The 16,615-nt window shown below is 42.3% G+C and overlaps 2 protein-coding genes across 10 annotated transcripts in view; one reads left to right on the top strand and one right to left on the bottom strand.

Annotated features, from left to right (window-relative positions):
- LOC105047041 (uncharacterized) overlaps window positions 1-3,799 on the bottom strand; it is a 30,558-nt gene extending 26,759 nt beyond the window's left edge. For 3 of the 4 annotated variants that reach the window (XR_012139026.1, XM_010925828.4, XM_010925836.4), the window contains exon 1: window positions 3,467-3,793. Coding sequence is in view for 3 of the 4 variants with exons in the window: in XM_010925828.4 (XP_010924130.1) it covers window positions 3,467-3,638 (172 nt within the window). In the remaining variant the exon portion in view is untranslated. Of the gene's footprint in view, window positions 1-70; window positions 691-3,466 lie in introns of all 4 variants that reach the window. The other variant, XM_073252566.1, reaches the window with a different exon arrangement.
- Window positions 3,800-6,110: 2,311 nt separating this feature from the next.
- LOC105046991 (adrenodoxin-like protein 1, mitochondrial) lies at window positions 6,111-16,385 on the top strand. Of its 6 annotated transcripts, none has more exons than XM_010925753.3 (8): window positions 6,117-6,241; window positions 6,341-6,412; window positions 7,787-7,851; window positions 14,031-14,098; window positions 14,964-15,070; window positions 15,358-15,407; window positions 15,497-15,579; window positions 16,129-16,385. In XM_010925753.3, the coding sequence occupies exons 2-8, from the start codon at window positions 6,361-6,363 to the stop codon at window positions 16,241-16,243; spliced, it is 540 nt and encodes a 179-aa protein (XP_010924055.1). In that variant the 5' UTR covers window positions 6,117-6,241; window positions 6,341-6,360; the 3' UTR covers window positions 16,244-16,385. The 6 variants fall into 6 exon arrangements, with proteins under 6 accessions (XP_029121773.1, XP_010924055.1, XP_010924070.1 ...); XM_010925768.3 differs by having other exon boundaries at window positions 6,153-6,241; window positions 6,351-6,412; XM_010925761.2 differs by having other exon boundaries at window positions 6,193-6,241; window positions 6,344-6,412.
- The last annotated feature ends 230 nt before the right edge of the window (window positions 16,386-16,615 follow it).

Below are 16,615 nucleotides of genomic sequence, written 5' to 3'. Positions count from 1 at the left end.
AGAAGGCCGATCGTCAAAAAAATAAAATGATAAAAATAACAATGAAGGGGAAAGGAAAAGAAGAACTCACCTGGATCATGGTCGGGTAAAAGGCAGAAAGCATGTCGGACACCGGCCGATCCTTCAAGAGCTCCCGATCGGCCGGGAGGATGGTCGCCTGACACAACCTCCTAGCCAAATTGTGGTTGGCCAGGGCCGACGCTCCTTCGGAAACCTGAACGTCGGACGATGCGACGCGGCCCGCCGATCTTGTGTCGTCCGTCGGTGCCATCGGTGCCTTCCCCCGATCGGTCACCCAGGCTCGAAGGTCGGAGAGAGACGGAAAGCTCGAGCTCGACTGGGTCCCTCCCGAGGGCACGACGGGGGCCGCAGCAGGTCGTTCGGGCTCACGTACTTCGGTCCGAACCTCTTCCGTGGGTGGGGGAGCCGACACTCCTTCGGCTGCCCCCTCAGCCGCCCCTTCCTCGGACGGCGCCTCGAGTGGCACCGCCGGCGCCGACAGGACGATGACCGACTCGTAGCCCGATGCATGTTTGGTGTCAGGCTGCGCTGCCGCCGTCGTAATGTCGGTCGGCGATGATATCTGAGGCCTCTTGGGAGGCCGCGAAGGTCCGGTCCCAGGCGCCGGTCTCTTCCTCGCCGTATGTTGCCGAATATCGGCATCCGTTAGCCTCACTCTCGGCGGCATGCCTGCAATTTCAACAAAGGATCAGCACAAGTCCAAAGATGGATAAAAAAGACAAAAAACGACCAACAGACCGAACTGTACCTAAACGGGGAACCGAACTCAGGCCGGCGTCGTACAAAGCTTGCTCGGTGACGAGCTCCCTCTGCTTCGGCACCGACACATCCTTCAGTCGGTGAAAGTCCTCTCGGTCTCCAGCCTCCACCCGACTGTTTTCGTTCGGCTGAGTCCAAGGATCGTCCCAGCGAAAAGGAAACCCCCAAGGTAGCGAAGAAGAAGCAAAGAAAAATTGGTTCTTCCACCCGTAGATCGACGATGGAAGACCGGTAATGAACGAAAGACCCTTCCGGAGATTGAAGAACCACCACCCTCGAGCTTTCGGGTGGGGTTGGAGGATGAAGAACGCCCGGAAGAGAGAAATGCGGGGAAAGGTCGGCAAAAGCCGACACAACAAAGCAAAACTGATTATTAATCAGACTGAGTTCGGCGCCAGTTGCGCCGGACAGAGCCCGTAATAATCCAAGACGTTCCGGACAAACTCCGAAATCAGGAAGCGAAGAGCTGCCCGAAGGTCCTCAACATAAAAGGCCACCTGGCTCGGAGGCAGGTTGTTATTCGACCCTCAGCTCCAAGGGCGAAAAGTTCGAACTGCTCCGGGATACCGTACTGCTCCCTGAGCCGTTCGACGTTTGCCCCCGAAAGTGAAGAAGCCTCCACCTCCGAGGTCGATCGAGAATCGTCGATCGGGTTCTCCGACTGACTTCCTCGAGGAGAGGTTCTAGCCATAACGCTAGCCCCAGAAAGGAGAACAAAAAGAAAATGACAAAGGAGAAAGGATGCAAGGAGACAGGAACGAAAAAACTTCAAGAAGAGTTTTCAAAGGAAGAGGATGGAAACAACTACCTGGAACTGGGGGACAACTCGAAAGAGCCTCAGCGTCAGGAACAGATTTGCAGCAAAAAGTAAAGTTTTGGATGTAAGTGGCCGCATATATATATAAGGCCCTTCAACGGTCGAGATGAAAGCGCGCCGAACGAGAGTTTCCCGGATGTCGACACGTGGCAGCACCTGGACCCTTTCTCGGTCCGACGGTTCGACGCACCTGCCCCCAGATCAAGCCACGTCGCCTCCATCCGCGTGAACGGTTCCGGCCCAATAGCCTCCTGACATGTGGCGGAAAAATCGCGTCTCGGGATTCATTAACCGACGGCAGTTCGCATTCCCAAAGAGACGGCGGTTCGTGTTCCCAAGGAGACAGCAGTTCGCATTCCCAAGGAGACGGTAGTTCGCATTCCCAAGAAGATGGTGGTTCGCGTTCCCAATGAGATGTCCGACATCGGATCGTTCATTGGTACGGTCGTCAGAGTCAGAGCATGACGTGATGGAAAACCACTCCTTTCGTCCGAAGCCGTCGTCCACATGGAAACGCTGGCCAATACGACATCCAACTCAGGAGTGGGGGGGCAACTGTTGGGATATACCGACCGACCTCTGTATGCCGACTTACTCTCGGACCGGTCTGACCGACGCCAGACTCTACCGACCGGACCGACGGACGACTCCGACGATGACTGCCGACAATATCCGATCGAAGGTATGTCGGTCGAACAGATCCATACTATTTCTGATCGGCCAAGCGACCGAGCCCAAATCACCGACTCACTATCGGGAGTGGCAGCCGACGTCCGACTTCCACAAGGCACCAGACCAGCCGATGGTGTCTTCGGATCATCATCCGACGTCTCGACAGCCGAATACCGACATATAATCGACCAGCCCACCCAAACACCGTACGACCGCTATAGACAGTTGTCCTGTCAAGGACATGCGGTATAGCCGTCTTAGAACATTGTCCTATCAAGGACATGGATTAATCCCAATAACTTGACAACCCACGACGATTTGACAGCCCCCGACGATTTGACGACTCTCCAGTTGTTTGCACCTTTAATGACGGGATCATACCGCATTCTACTATAAAATGGGGTAAGACAACAGTCTTGGTAAGTTTTGAGCAAGCTTCCTCAAGCTTTCTGAAGCACCTCTAAGCTCTTGAGCTCTCTCTTTCTCTCTCCCGCTGAACCCCTAATTTTTCACTGTTATCTAATCTCCTCTCTGACTTGACCGTCGGAGGGTCCCCGCCGGAGGCATCTCCGGTCTGTGAGGACTTTTTTTGCAGGTGCGCGACACCGGCGATTAGACGACGGGGGATTGGCCGCAACAGATTTATTTAGATAAAAAAAAATTATTTGCATTATTTAGGTAAAGTACTCCTAAAATAAATCCTACTTAATATCCATTTTATTTTTCCAACAAAACCTTCAAAATCCCAATAGGATCAATTTTTCTGCTCATCAAAATGTTCCGGTACCATTAAACTGTATTGTAATTCTTCAATTCTAAAATCTGGCATTCTCCTAAATTTTTCCCAAATTCTGCCAGATCACAAAATTTCTGTCCTTGGTGAATGCCCCCTTATTTCAAGATCAGAATCACAATTCTTGGCCAACCAGAAAACGACAATTCAAATGGAATCTTCACCTGATTTATCGTTCAAGGATCAAGATTTCATTTCACGTTCGATGTTCAAGATTTGGGGTTACTAACAGAACCTTACGCACATTAGCCACCAAACAAATAAGAAACGAACTCTATTTGCTGATCTAACTGTCTAAACACGTCTAGCGATCGATTTCGATTACGGCGCATGACAACGGAACATGTAAAGATCTTAGAGGGAGAGGGAGAGGGAGAGGGGAAGAAATGGGATTTGAAGCGTACCGGGGGGGACGGAGTCGACGATGCTGAGAGCAGCGTCGGCTAGGGCTTGAAGCCTCGAGATCTTCTCCGCCGGGTCCTGGGGGAAGTAGGTGTCGCGGACGCGGTAGAGCTCGTCGGCCGCGTTCGCCGCTACCGCGATCGCCGGGCTTTCTTGGCCTTCGCCGCCGCTCATCTCCTCCGGCGGGAAGGAGAGGTGGAGAAAAGAAGAAGAAAAGGAAAGAAGCGAGAGGGGTGGAGAGAACAGGAAGGAAGTCGCCGGCTAACGGCAAAGTCCAAGAGCAGTGCCAGACACTGGTAGATTAACAGAGACAGAGAACATTATGTCCCCTTGGTTTTCATGCTTTTATATTAAAATAGCGGCTGTTATAACATTACAAATGAACCGTTTTAATGTTTCTTGGTTCCGTTTATCCTGTACACAAGAACAAGTAATACATAAATAACGGCCGTTATTTAACCATTGGCCTTTCGTTCGTTTTATAGTGGGAAGAGATAACGGTTGTTATTTGTCATTTACATTGTTTTCTTAAATATTTTTTTTCCAAAATTTGGTCGTTTACTCTAATTTTCCTTCCAAATGTGTCCCATAAAATAATAATAATAACAATAATAATAATATAATGACTAAAATGGTTTGGTGTTCTTTCATTCTTCTTCATTATTTTTATTACGATATATGGGTAATGGCCATCATGCATTATTTTAATATGGGATAGTTTCAAGTCATGCATTATATGACCATTGATGGCCATTACAATTTTATAATGGTTAATAACAATTTTGGTGGGGTTACAAAAATATTGGTTTAAAATTTTGATCATGAATAATTAGGTAAAGCATTGCTATATGGGATTAAGTATTGTGAGGCTCTTTTATTCATAAGCTATGAAAGAATGAAATAGAAAACTTGCGTTGTCAATCCTATTAGGACATCTTAAATTTTCTCAATTCGAAAGTATGTATGAATAATTAATATGAGCAAAATCCATTTGCAATCAGTACTTATATAAAAAGAGAAGTAAATCAGGTTATGGACCTTATAAATATTGGTACAAATTTTTTCTCTTTTTAGATGATGTAGCTCCGACTTTTCATCAAATTTCATATATTTTGTCACTATGAGTAAGCTAATTATCTCAATTTGTCATTTGTAACTATCATTTTCTTTGTTTGTAATCAGATTTGCTATGCAACCAAAACAAGCGTACTATCATGAAAAGACACATAATATGGATGCTCATCGGCATGGTATATTAGAAGTCCAAGGCTTTCATTCATATAAATTTAATTGTAATCCTTAGTATATAGGTTTTTTTTAATAAATAATTATAAAATATATTTCTCTTGTAAAGCATATTTTATTTATTAAAAAAAGGTGGAAATTGTTTTGGAATTTTTATTTTTCATGTCCAGCAACTTGCTAGTTTTCGCAAAATAAGTTAGAAACAGCCCCTTTTTTTTTTTGATTTAGGAAACCAAATAGTTTGCAATAAAGATCTCATAATTCAACATGCTTTGCTTGCTAGACTCATGATTTTTTCATTGTATATGGTGGATTAATATAAGATCTATATAAGTCCCTATTGAAACAGTCCTACGATGGAGAAATTTACAAGCACATTACTTAGCTATTGCACCTTATCATGGTGAGCACGCACACATGTAGATCATGCATTAAAAACATCGTGCATAGCGTTCCATACTCCACTGATTCAATAGTATTTCTTTGTCTTTTACCTTGCTTGTCTTCTTTATCTATTATTATACTATTATTATACAGACTCCCCTCTTGAAGTCTCTTCAAGACCATTTCTTTTCCATCATGTGTGGAGCACATGCAAAATTTTAGGGCCTTCTAAAGTTTTAATTTGCATATGAGTTACAACCATCGCTTATTGCACAATAACGTCTTGGTTGAGAGTTTAGGAAAGAAAAAAAAAATATTAGTAAAAAAAAAAGAAAGTAAGTATATTATTTTTCTCTTAATTGAAAGTTTAAAGAAAGAAAAGAAAATAATTTCTTTCATTCTTGATTGGGAGTAGAAAAGAAAAAAAAAAATAAAACTTTACAATTTTTTTTTATTATTATATCTTTAAAAGAAACCAACAAACTTAAGAAAAGATCCAAAAAAAAATTTTTTTTTAATTTTTTTTAATTTTTTTTTGTTTTCGTAGATTTTTCTTATCCATGAAAATCTTAATCATATGGAAGATTTAGGTAGAATGGTTGAAATAAGTCTTAGGATTGAAATATAATATTAATTTTATTTTTTATCATTAAAAGGGTAGGATAGAAATTATAAAAGATTCATTAACTCTCAAATTTTTTCTCTCCAATTCCGTTTGATTCAGAGAAGAAAAAGATGATGAATTTTAAAAATTTATATTTCTTTGGTTGTTCTATTTTTTTTTTATTTTTTTGATAAAAATTTTTCAATCAAAAAAAATAATAATTTTTTTTTTCTCCCTTATTTTTCCCACCCAATTAAGGCGTAACTTTCATGTATCTAAACGCTTGCTTTCAATAAAACCACATACCGAAATCTCGGTACATGATTGCGGTCTGTCGAGATCACGGTTGACGCTTTTAAAATAGAAAAATTGGTTCATCAAGAACCGATATTTAGCATCTTCCCGATATTTTTGCAAGCCGAAATTTCGGCCGACACGTAAACATCGAATACATCTCGACATCCCTCTCGGTCATCATAAAATTCTGGCTTCTTCTTCTCCCCGCAAGGGTGGAGTTTCTTTCAGCAGAAGGGAAAAAGAACGGGTAAATTCTTCTCCTTCGCTCATCCTTAGGTTCGAGTACTCCTTCTAGTAATACTTCAAGATTATCCTGCTCTAATGAAAGAAAGAAATTAAATTCCAGAAGTTGGCAGGTCCAATCCGATGTTTCTGTCGAGACTCTCACGGCTCGGTCTCCGGATTGCAAAAGACTCAGGTTTCATCTTTTTTCCACAACTTAGAATCGTTGTTGGTTTATGATAAAAGTGAGATGCATGGTAGCTAGGTTTATTGGATTGGTGTGCCTGTGAAAAACTTTGGAATATGGTAAAAATTCGGGTGGTAAATAATTTTTAAGAGCCTGCTTAGAATTTTGTTATTTATGTTTTCGTTTCGCTACAAATGAGCGAAAATGGATGAGTTAGTGAAATACCAAATGGAAATTGATGTGCTATTCCTTGATTTTGTTTTCACTCTTTCTTGAAAGCAACATGTCTTTGATACCAAAATCCCTAATATTCTACAAACAATTTCATTTCAGGGAACAGAAGAGTTTCATCATATATGTTGCTCGCTTTACTTCATTTTTCTTCTTCGATTTTTTGAAACAAAAACAGAAAACAAAGACCCTAAAATTGTGGACATTTGATGTCGGGTAATAGGTGTAGGTATGTGCTACAGTTATGTCTATATCAATGAATCGCCAATGCTGTTTATACAGAAATTTTTTCTGGATGCTGACAAAACCTTAATATAAAATTACAATATCACAACCTTTGACTCTTAATACTTTATGGGTCCAAGTGGTGAAACAAGTTGACGAGGCCTCGGGTCTATCTAAAACTTCGAAAATTAATTTTCTTCTTTAAGTGCAAGGACGATCATTTCCTAGTTGTTGGATAATTGATTGCTTTGAGATTAATGGTAATGCCAAAGAACTCTGATCCTATATTTTGAATCTTCTTGTCTCACTTAGGTTGCCAATAAATCAATGAAGAATCCATATGAAGAACAATGTGTTTTATAGTCATTTTATTGTGATATTTAAGATGTATAAACCCTTTAGGTTCAAAGTTTTCCATGAATCTCATATACTTAATGTCTACCATTGGATGAGTTATGGATGCTGACATGATTTTAACACAGATTCACTTGTAATCTGCAGCTTTCAATAATCTTTGGGCTCCTTGACACACAATAAGTTTATTAAGTTTGCAGTCTATCTCAACCTTTGGACCTTAATTTTCTACTCTCAGCCTAAGGGCAATTATTTCCTACTTGTTCACTGATTAATTTCTTTCAATTTAATGATAATACCATGGAACTTCCATCTTGTATGTGAAATTTCTCTTCGTATTTATGTCTCCATTACATTGAACTAGGACCTGCTGGAGTTACAAAGTGCTTTATACGTATTTTATTGTATTATTTAAGATGTACAGACCCTTTAGCATAAAAAATGCTTCCATGAATCCCCCATTTCTTTACAGTTGGCTTTATGCGTTATTCGGTGCTGTACGCCCTTGACTTCTTGCCATGTGTTATTAGCTCTCTTTGAGATTTTGTTTCAAATATGCCTTCTTTTTTGCAGGTCAGTTTTCTGCAACTAAAAGAGGCTACTTTAGTAGGCATTTCAGTCACAATTTACACCTCGTGGTTAGTTGCTTTTCTTCCTGTCCCATAACTTTTCCCATCTAAAATGCGGGCCATATTTTGAAGTCGAAAATGTTTCATATGACAACTTTGTATCATTTTCTTTTCACCTTTTTCACCGCTATTTTGAATTATCAAAAATATTTCGCAACTAATTGGCCTTCTTCTGCTTCTTTTTTTTTTCTTTTTAGCTGTTTCTTGAAGAATAGGTTGCATTAGTGAGATTTTTCCCCGCTGCCAAGGCTATAGATAATATCTCATGTTATTTGTGCAAAAAAATTACGTAACATGTGTTAGGATTTGACGTCTCGAGCTTCGGTCCACATTGAGCCTACATTGAGGTTCGCGATGAAAAACGGAGTCCAACGAGATCAAGATCACCTCAAACGGAGCTCGGACAGAGGAGATACGCATGTTTGAAGTCTGCACGGAACTCGAGGTGGCGGAGGACCGCCAGCAACCGACGGTTGGCGGCGGGCCGGCAGAGTGGCAGTGGCGTGGCCGCGCATGGCGGGGCGTGGCCCAAGCGCGGCTAGCATATGGGTTGGGTGCGGCCCAGCAAGCGGACCCGACCCAGGCCCGGGCACACGGGGCGCGACCCAGGCCCAGGCGCACTGCGCGGGCGCGGCCCAGGCCCACGCGCGCCCTGGGAGCCCATTTTTCCGGTCCACCGTGGACCGGGCGGTGCATCTGGAGGTCTGTGGATCGCGTGGGCGTTTCTCATGCATTTCGTGCGTTCCACGATACTATTCTGTATACCGATATTGATCGGACGGCTCTAGGAGGCATGCGGTGTTGATCCGATGGTTCAGGAACTTATTTGGGCTTGATTAGGAGTTCTAATGCTAATCTAACTGGGTTTAAGGCCTTTAAAAGGCCTTGATGCCCGACAGAGAAGTGTGTGGTGGTTTGGTTTTCACGGAGGAGAACCTTGTGGCTTGGTGACGTCGCGTGGTGTGGAAAACCCAAACCCGTGAAGAAGAGAGAGACACGATGCTGAGAGGAGAAAGAGCAGGAGGCTCTTTGACAGCGGGCCGCGATCGCTTCAGGGGTTCAGGAGGGGCTTCCTTAAGAGAGAGCTTTTGTTAGGGAGAACTTCCTGTGAGGGAGAAATTGGGTATACGAGGCTTGAGGGTGAGATCTCCTCTTGTAATATTTCTTTTTTATTGTGAAGTTTGCATGTCCCGTGGAGGCGAGTCTTTTTTTGACTGATCCACGTATTTTGATTGTTTTCTGTTTTATTTTTTCTTTCTTCCTGCTGCATCGTGTAATATCGAAAAGATCTTGGAAGGTGGTGTCCTGGCCAGACATCCATCCAACAAGTGGTATCAGAGCAAGGCAGTACAAGGACGCAGATTGCAGCAGTGGTGAGCAAGACTGAAGATGGAGAAGACGGGATCAATCAAGATGGAGATCAACAAGTTTGATGGAAAGAGCAATTTCTCCTTGTGGCAGGCAAGGATGAAGGACGTGCTCATCCAGCAAGGATTGATCGATGCTCTCTTGTGCGAGAAGAAGCCGACCATCATGGAGGTGGGGGATTGAAAACGGCTATAGACGCAGGCGGTGAGTAACATCCGCATGTACCTAGCGGATAAGGTGGTGATCCATGTGCTTAGCGAGACTTTTCCGATGGTGCTGTGGTCGAAGCTCGAAGAGTTGTACATGACGAAGTCTCTCACCAACACTCTTTTTCTCTGGAGGCAGTTTTACCAGCTGCGGATGGTTGAGGGACAGAGTGTGCAGGAGCATCTAAGTCATTTTCAGAAGATCCTCACCGACCTCTTCAGTGTTGGTGAGAATGTTGAGGAGAAAATCAGGACGCTGGTTTTGCTAGCGTCGCTTTCACCTTCGTACGAGTTTTTGATGACTGCTTTTCTAGTAGGGAAGAGTACCATCAAGATGGACGAGGTCACTGCGGCGATACTTCAAAACGAGGTTCTCAGGAGGGAGAACTCGATTTCGAGCTCAGATGACGGTAGCTCAGCATTAGTGGCTTCTGGAGGAGTAGAAGGTGGTAGATGGAGCGACAGAAAATCACGACGAGGGCGGTCCAAGTGCAGAAGGGACTTGAGCAAAATCAGATGTTACCGGTGTGACGAGTTGAGGCATCTAGTCAGAGATTGCTCTCAACTCAAAGATCGGACTATGACTGCTATAGCGAGAGTCAGTAGCTATTCAGAGAGAGATGTCATGGAGATATCTAACGAGGTATCTACTTTTTCTCAGTAGTGGATTTTAGATTCTGCATGCACCTATCATGTATGTTGTAGAGAGGAGCAGTTTGACTTATTGGAGAACAGTAAAGGCACTATTTATCTGTCGGATGGATCGAGCTGTGCGATCGGAGATATCGGGATGATCAGCTAGAGGACACATGATGGTGCAGTGAGGAGATTGGGGGAGGTCCGATACATATCCGATTTCAGACGGAATCTTATCTCACTGATTAGACTGGATTCGAGAGACTACAGGATGGTAGCTGGTGGAAGAATCCTGAAGGTGCTACGCGACGATAGGATTGCTCTGGAGTAGAAGAAGGGGAGGAGAGGACATTATTACCTGATGGGGAGTCCAGTGCGAGGTGGAGCTTCAGGAGCCAGATGGAGCTCAGAATGAGGTAGAGCTCCAGGTGGAGGTGGATCGAGCACGAGATAGGAGACTCGGGAGGAGAAAAAGCGACGTCGCAAGGTGAGATTTCTATTGTCGCAAGATGATGCCTCGAGTAGGTCTCAGGTCAGGAGAAGTACAGCATTTGACGGAGATGGGATCGAGCAGCCTGACTCGACTCCCATGTTTGCCCATCCATGATCAACAGGCGATTGTTCCAGGGCATGGGGGCGAGGAGATCCAGAAGCTCTCGAAATTAGGAGGAGACCGAATATTGAGTCGAGGCGGAGATTGTTAAGATTTGATGTCTCGAAATTCGATCCACATTGAGCCCACAGCGAGGTCCGTGATGAAAAACGAAGTCCAATGAGATCAAGATCACCTCAAATGGAGCTCGAACGGAGGAGATACGCGCGTTTGAAGTCCACATGGAACCCGAGGTGGCGGAGGACTGCCAACGGCCGGCGGTGGGCCGGCGGAGCGGCGGCAGCGCGGCCGCGCGCAGTGGTGCGTGGGCCAGCGGGCGGGCCCGGCCCAGGCCTAGGCGCGCGGGGCGCGTGGGCCGGCCCCGACCATACTCCCAGGAAATGTTCGAGCGACCTTCAACAAAAGGGTATCTGTATCCGAAACCGACACAGGTGGGTAGGTAGAGAATATCTAGGAGCGCGAGACAATTCTCTCTAAGGAACTCGGCAAAATAGCCCCGTAACTTCGAGAGAAGGGGTGCCTTGGCTAGATAAGCATCCTGTAGTAAGAGTAAGTTATGAACCCTGTAGACCATCCCCATGGAGGCGGTGAAGGGAGAGCCCCAATTGGTAGAAGAAAACCCACAACCCCTTTGGGTTATCCTGCGTTTGGAAAAAGAAGATTTTATCATTAAGATCTATCTGATTAAGATCTATCGGGTCGAAATAACTAAAAACTCCGAATTGAAATGGTAATATTACTGAATCGTCAGAACTATTTCGATATCTCATTTCCTACTACTTCCTCTCGAACCATACTATAATAAGTATTATTATAATATTTGATCAGATCATTGAATCATTTATTTTTCTTGAAATCTCTTTAATTCTTATTTCTACACATGTCCCTCATCTCCTAATTCCTTCCATTCTACCAATGAATTATCTATAATAATTCGCAAATCTGAATCCGCCGTGCAGGGAGCCCGTTTGCCCAGTCCACCGTGGACTGGACGGTGCACAGAGGAGCGCGTGGATCGCAGAGCCATTTTCCATCCATTTCTCGTGGTCTACGGCACTATTCCATGGATCGGAGCGCGATCCAACGATGTGGGTTAATCCCAGACTTGATCCAATGGTTTGGGACTTATTTTGAGCTTGATTAGGAGTCCTAAACCTAATCTAACACAGGTTTAAGGCCTTTAAAAGGCCCTGATGCCCAACAGAGAGGTGTGTGGTGGCTTGGTTTTTACGGGAGAGAACCTTTTGGCCTGGTGACGTTGCGCGGTGTGGAAAACCCGAACCCGTGAAGAAGAGAGAGGGACGCGACGCTGAGAGGAGAAGGAGCAGGAGGCTCCTGGACAGCGGACAACAGTCGCTTCAGGGATTCAGAGAGGTCTTCCTAGAGAGAGTTTTTGTGAGGGAGAACTTCCTGTAAGGGAGAAATTGGGTGTACGAGGGTTAAGGGTGAGATCTCCTCTTGTAATATTTATTTTTCATAGTGAAGTTTGTATGTCCCGTGGAGGCGAGCCTTTTTTTGGCTGATCCACGTATTTTGATTGTTTTCTGTTTTGTTTCTTCTTTCTTCCTACTGCATCGCGCAATATTGAAAAAATTTTGGGAGGTGGTGTCCTGGCCAGACATCCACCCAACAATATGCACTTATTATAAAGCAGAGCAACTTGGAGTTATCACTTGGAATGCAAGCTTTCATTGAGTAGCTATAGTATTCGAGTGCAAGCCTTTTTGAAACTGAAAGTGGGAGGTTTAGTAACAGTATGCAAAAAGATTGTTGAATCCACCATGTCATGTACAGCTAAGGCTTGACCAAATTTTAACATAATTTACATGCTGATATGCTTGTCTCCACTTGTATTTGTTAGGGATGCAAGTTTGCTCGATACAATTTAGAAGTTCTAGAAAGAGGTGGTTTAAATGGTTTCTCTTTGTGGTGTGGTGAGATTTCTGGATGGAGTTTAGTCTTTAAAAAAAGAGTTTTACATATTCATTTTTCCATTTTGAAGAAACTAAAATAGATGTGAATGTGCTAGTTTATTGGGTTTTAATGATAAGAATAGGCCCTATTGCTCCAGGAGAAAGATGTCTTGCAGCCAACTATTAGCAGTGATGAAAAGGCCATGACATTTATGACTGTTGTTAGTTCAGTTGAAAGGAGAAAGTTAGGTCGGACAAGAAAGAGATGGAAGAAAGAATAAGACAATGAGAAAATTTTTAGATAGGAGAGAAATTAAAAGAAAAAAGAGAAAGGAGAATTGATATGAGGACGCATAAAGAAACAATAGAGGAAGTACCATAAAGATTCAGCCATGCTACTGTAGCAATATGGCATTTTATCAGGACCTCCTTTCCAGCCAAACCTGTGCTTAACCAAATCAGCGGCAGCCTACCCCTTTTCCTGATTTCCTAAGTGGTGGGCCCCACCAGCATTGTTATTTGATAAGTCACTGATATGATGCTTCATTTGTATTAGGCTCTGTTCTTGCAACTAAGAGAGCATGATGGATTTCTATGAAATGCCCAAATATTTGGATTGAGGTATCATGAAATAGGTTGAAATGAGTAACTGTTTGATGGTTGCTAACTAAGGAAAAAAAACTTAATGCAACTTATTTCAAATAAGGAGGATGCCTTAATTTAAACATTTCCTTCATGATCTTGAAATGACAATCTAATCATAAAAAAACTGTGCTGCTTTCCTCCGTTCCAGGACAAGTTTTCTTGCAGTGCAGAGATAGATGTAGTAGTGCCCAACTCTTGCTGTGCAATCCACTAGCGTTCTTAAATCTTAATGCACTTACAACTGGCAGCTCAAGAGTTTGGAATTTACATTTTTGCTTGTGGAATTTACATGGTAATCTTCTTTTTGCTTGGGAATGCATTTTCATAGTGGTCAAATCAGAAAGGGATGTGTCAATTTGATTAAAAATCTTACAAATTCTGTGATGTTCTCCAGACGGTGATGTTCTTGGTTTTGTAAATAGACATATGGGGTGCACCTTTCCCGGTTCTTATTATTGATTGCTATTGCTATTTCATCTGTACAATTTGCCTAATACATTTTATTGATGTTGCATTAAATGTCAAACTGCGGTCACCATCTTTTATCACATCAAGCAACTCTCATCATTTCGTTGCATCAATTTGTAAGACTGTGCCCTTTTTAAGTCATAATGTATGCTAGATTTTCCATGACATAATTATTACTATTCTGCAGCAGATTGTTCTTTCATTTATATGCCACAGATGTATAAGAAAATCTCTCTGTTGAGATCTTATATGCACTTTTCTTAAGCTCCTTGTTTTGAAAAATATTTGGATAGTGCTCTAGGTTTTAATCACTGAGACTATTTATTTGCCATTCTCCAGAATAACTGTTCTTTTTCTACTACAACCATTGGTAACGTGCATGAGGAAGGGAGTGAGCAGAAAGAAACGTAAGTTCTTAATCTAGTCTATCATTGACTGATATAAAAAATATATCTTCTGTATTTTGGGATGTAAAGGCTTGATGATGTTCACATGCATTTTGGTTGGTAGCTGTCTTCATAAGCATGCAATGCTATCTTCTGACATATGCATAGAAATTCCTATGCTGCTGTTGGATTTGCTATTTGCATCCTTGTAAAACCATTCTATTCACTTGTATATGGTCTAGTCCAATGAAAAGCAAGGACCAGGAGTTACACCCTACTTGGCAAAGTAATACATTCCAGAGACAGCATCAGCAGTAGATCCAGGACCATCTGAGAATTTCTATGCTCACGCCCTAAAAATAGCATTGTCCCTTTGTAAGTCTGACTTATGCCATCCTTCCGATGTATTAGTTACTATTCTGGCATATCTCTGCTATCAAGTGTTCGAAACCTCGGAATGTTTATGTTTTGATTGTCACCTCTTAATAGGAAGCATGATTCCAAAACTTTTAATTTGTGTTTGTCTTTATTGATGGAGACCTTAAAACCTGAATATGTGCATTCTATTTGCCACTGTCGACATTCTCGCTGAATGCGACATCCTGCATGTTTAGCATTTGGCCTACCTCTGTATGTAGCAAATGAGGTCACCATTTTTAAAAACTTCAGCACAATTTTGGTTGTTCTCAGCATTCTATTATTGTCTATATTCATTTGATCGCTCTGAGAAAAGTGTCTATTTATTTACAGGTCTTTAAAACAGTTGAGACTGATGCCTTTCTTATAGTTTGTGAAGTAATGACAGATATAACTTCTTTCATTATTCAGACACTTCTGGTCTATCATTTAGGAGGACTTTCTTTATCATCTTTAGTTAATTATGCAGAATATCTGTGACATTTGTCAACAAAGATGGAGAAGAGAAGCTTATCAAGGTTCCTATTGGAATGTCGATGTTGGAAGCTGCTCACCAAAATGACATAGATTTAGAAGGTGAATATCTTGTCACAGTTGGACGATCAATTGCTATTTGCAACTTGTCATTTTTGTGATAACATTACTGAGTAGATTCTTAATCAATAGTTTTGAGTGAAAATCGGTATTCTAAATTTCTTTGAGGATTGAGAACAGTCATGTCCACATGATTATATCAATTCTCTAGTGCCTTTAAGAATCGATTAGATAAATGGATCATGAACTTGGAAGAATGAGCATGAAGTGTGTTGTTTAGTTTGTATACTTCACAGTTTCAGTAACATCTCCTGCTACTGTGATGTCAGGGGCTTGCGAGGGCTCGCTTGCATGTTCAACCTGTCATGTGATAGTAATGGTATGACAGGCATATTATTCATCTTGTATTTTTAGCTTTGAGATAGCTTATAGACTAGATATGGTGTCTGACTAGCAAATTGTTTATAGGATGTGGATTATTACAAGAAGTTGGAAGAGCCAACTGATGAAGAAAATGACATGTTGGACCTTGCATTTGGACTTACAGAAACGTAAACATCTCCCTTTGCCATGCCCTTTTGGTTCTTATCTATATTATTAATTAAATTGAACTCCTGAACTTTTGAGGCTCTGCTCCAGGTCGTCAGTCTCCACATTTTGTGCCTCACACATGCCAAATCCCAAACAAATTATATTTTAAACATGCTTTTGGCATCATGTCATTCCTCACCGCAGTTGGGTGATTCTTTGGATGTTCCAGCTCCAATCAGATACTTGCCATGCACTATTTGCAAATATGTTAAAATACATGAGTTGATTTCTATCCAACTCAATTTCGGAACTTCCCCAAATATTGGAAAAAAAGTACATGGATGACAATGCAATCTGCTTCTTATGTGTTTTAGTCATGGACCGATTTTTTTTTTTTTTAAAAAGGAAATGGAGAATGAAACAAGACAGAGGAAAAGGAAATTAGTTTTGATGCATAGTTGATTTTATTCCAGATTTTAAGTGTGTGATGGAAATGAATTTTGTTTTATTTGGGGCCCCAGCAATTTACTGTCTTAAATGTTTATGTGATTTTGGACCCTTTATTGCAGGTCTCGCCTTGGTTGTCAAGTAATTGCAAAGCCTGAACTTGATGGAATGCGCTTAGCACTGCCGGCAGCGACACGAAACTTTGCTGTTGATGGGTTTAAACCAAAACCACACTGAGTGTAATGTGTATCTTACCTTGCAGAGTGCAAAGGGGTTGCTATTCAACCTCAGTTTTGTAGCATATGCCAGCATGTATAATTCATACATCAAGATCGTGAAATAAAAAAGGCTTCGCCGCATCCATGCCATTATTATACAATAGTTGATCATTTTTTTCATATTATGTGGTGAGGACTTGTTGACAAATTTAAGTTGGAGACTGGCTCTATGCTCAGGGAGTGAGGCTGCCCATCGGTAACCAAGCGTGATTCCTTTATTTGCTCTCTCTTTTCTCTTTTGTTGTTCTGGCTCTTCTTGCTGCTTCAATTTCTGTTAATGACTACTAAATCACATCCATTGACCTCCTTCTCGAAATCCTATAAGACCATA

This window comes from Elaeis guineensis, chromosome 2 (assembly GCF_000442705.2).
Source record: "Elaeis guineensis isolate ETL-2024a chromosome 2, EG11, whole genome shotgun sequence".
NCBI lineage: Eukaryota > Viridiplantae > Streptophyta > Magnoliopsida > Arecales > Arecaceae > Elaeis > Elaeis guineensis.
The sequence above is the reverse complement of the archived record's forward strand: the minus strand, read 5'-3'. Positions and strand labels throughout refer to the sequence as shown.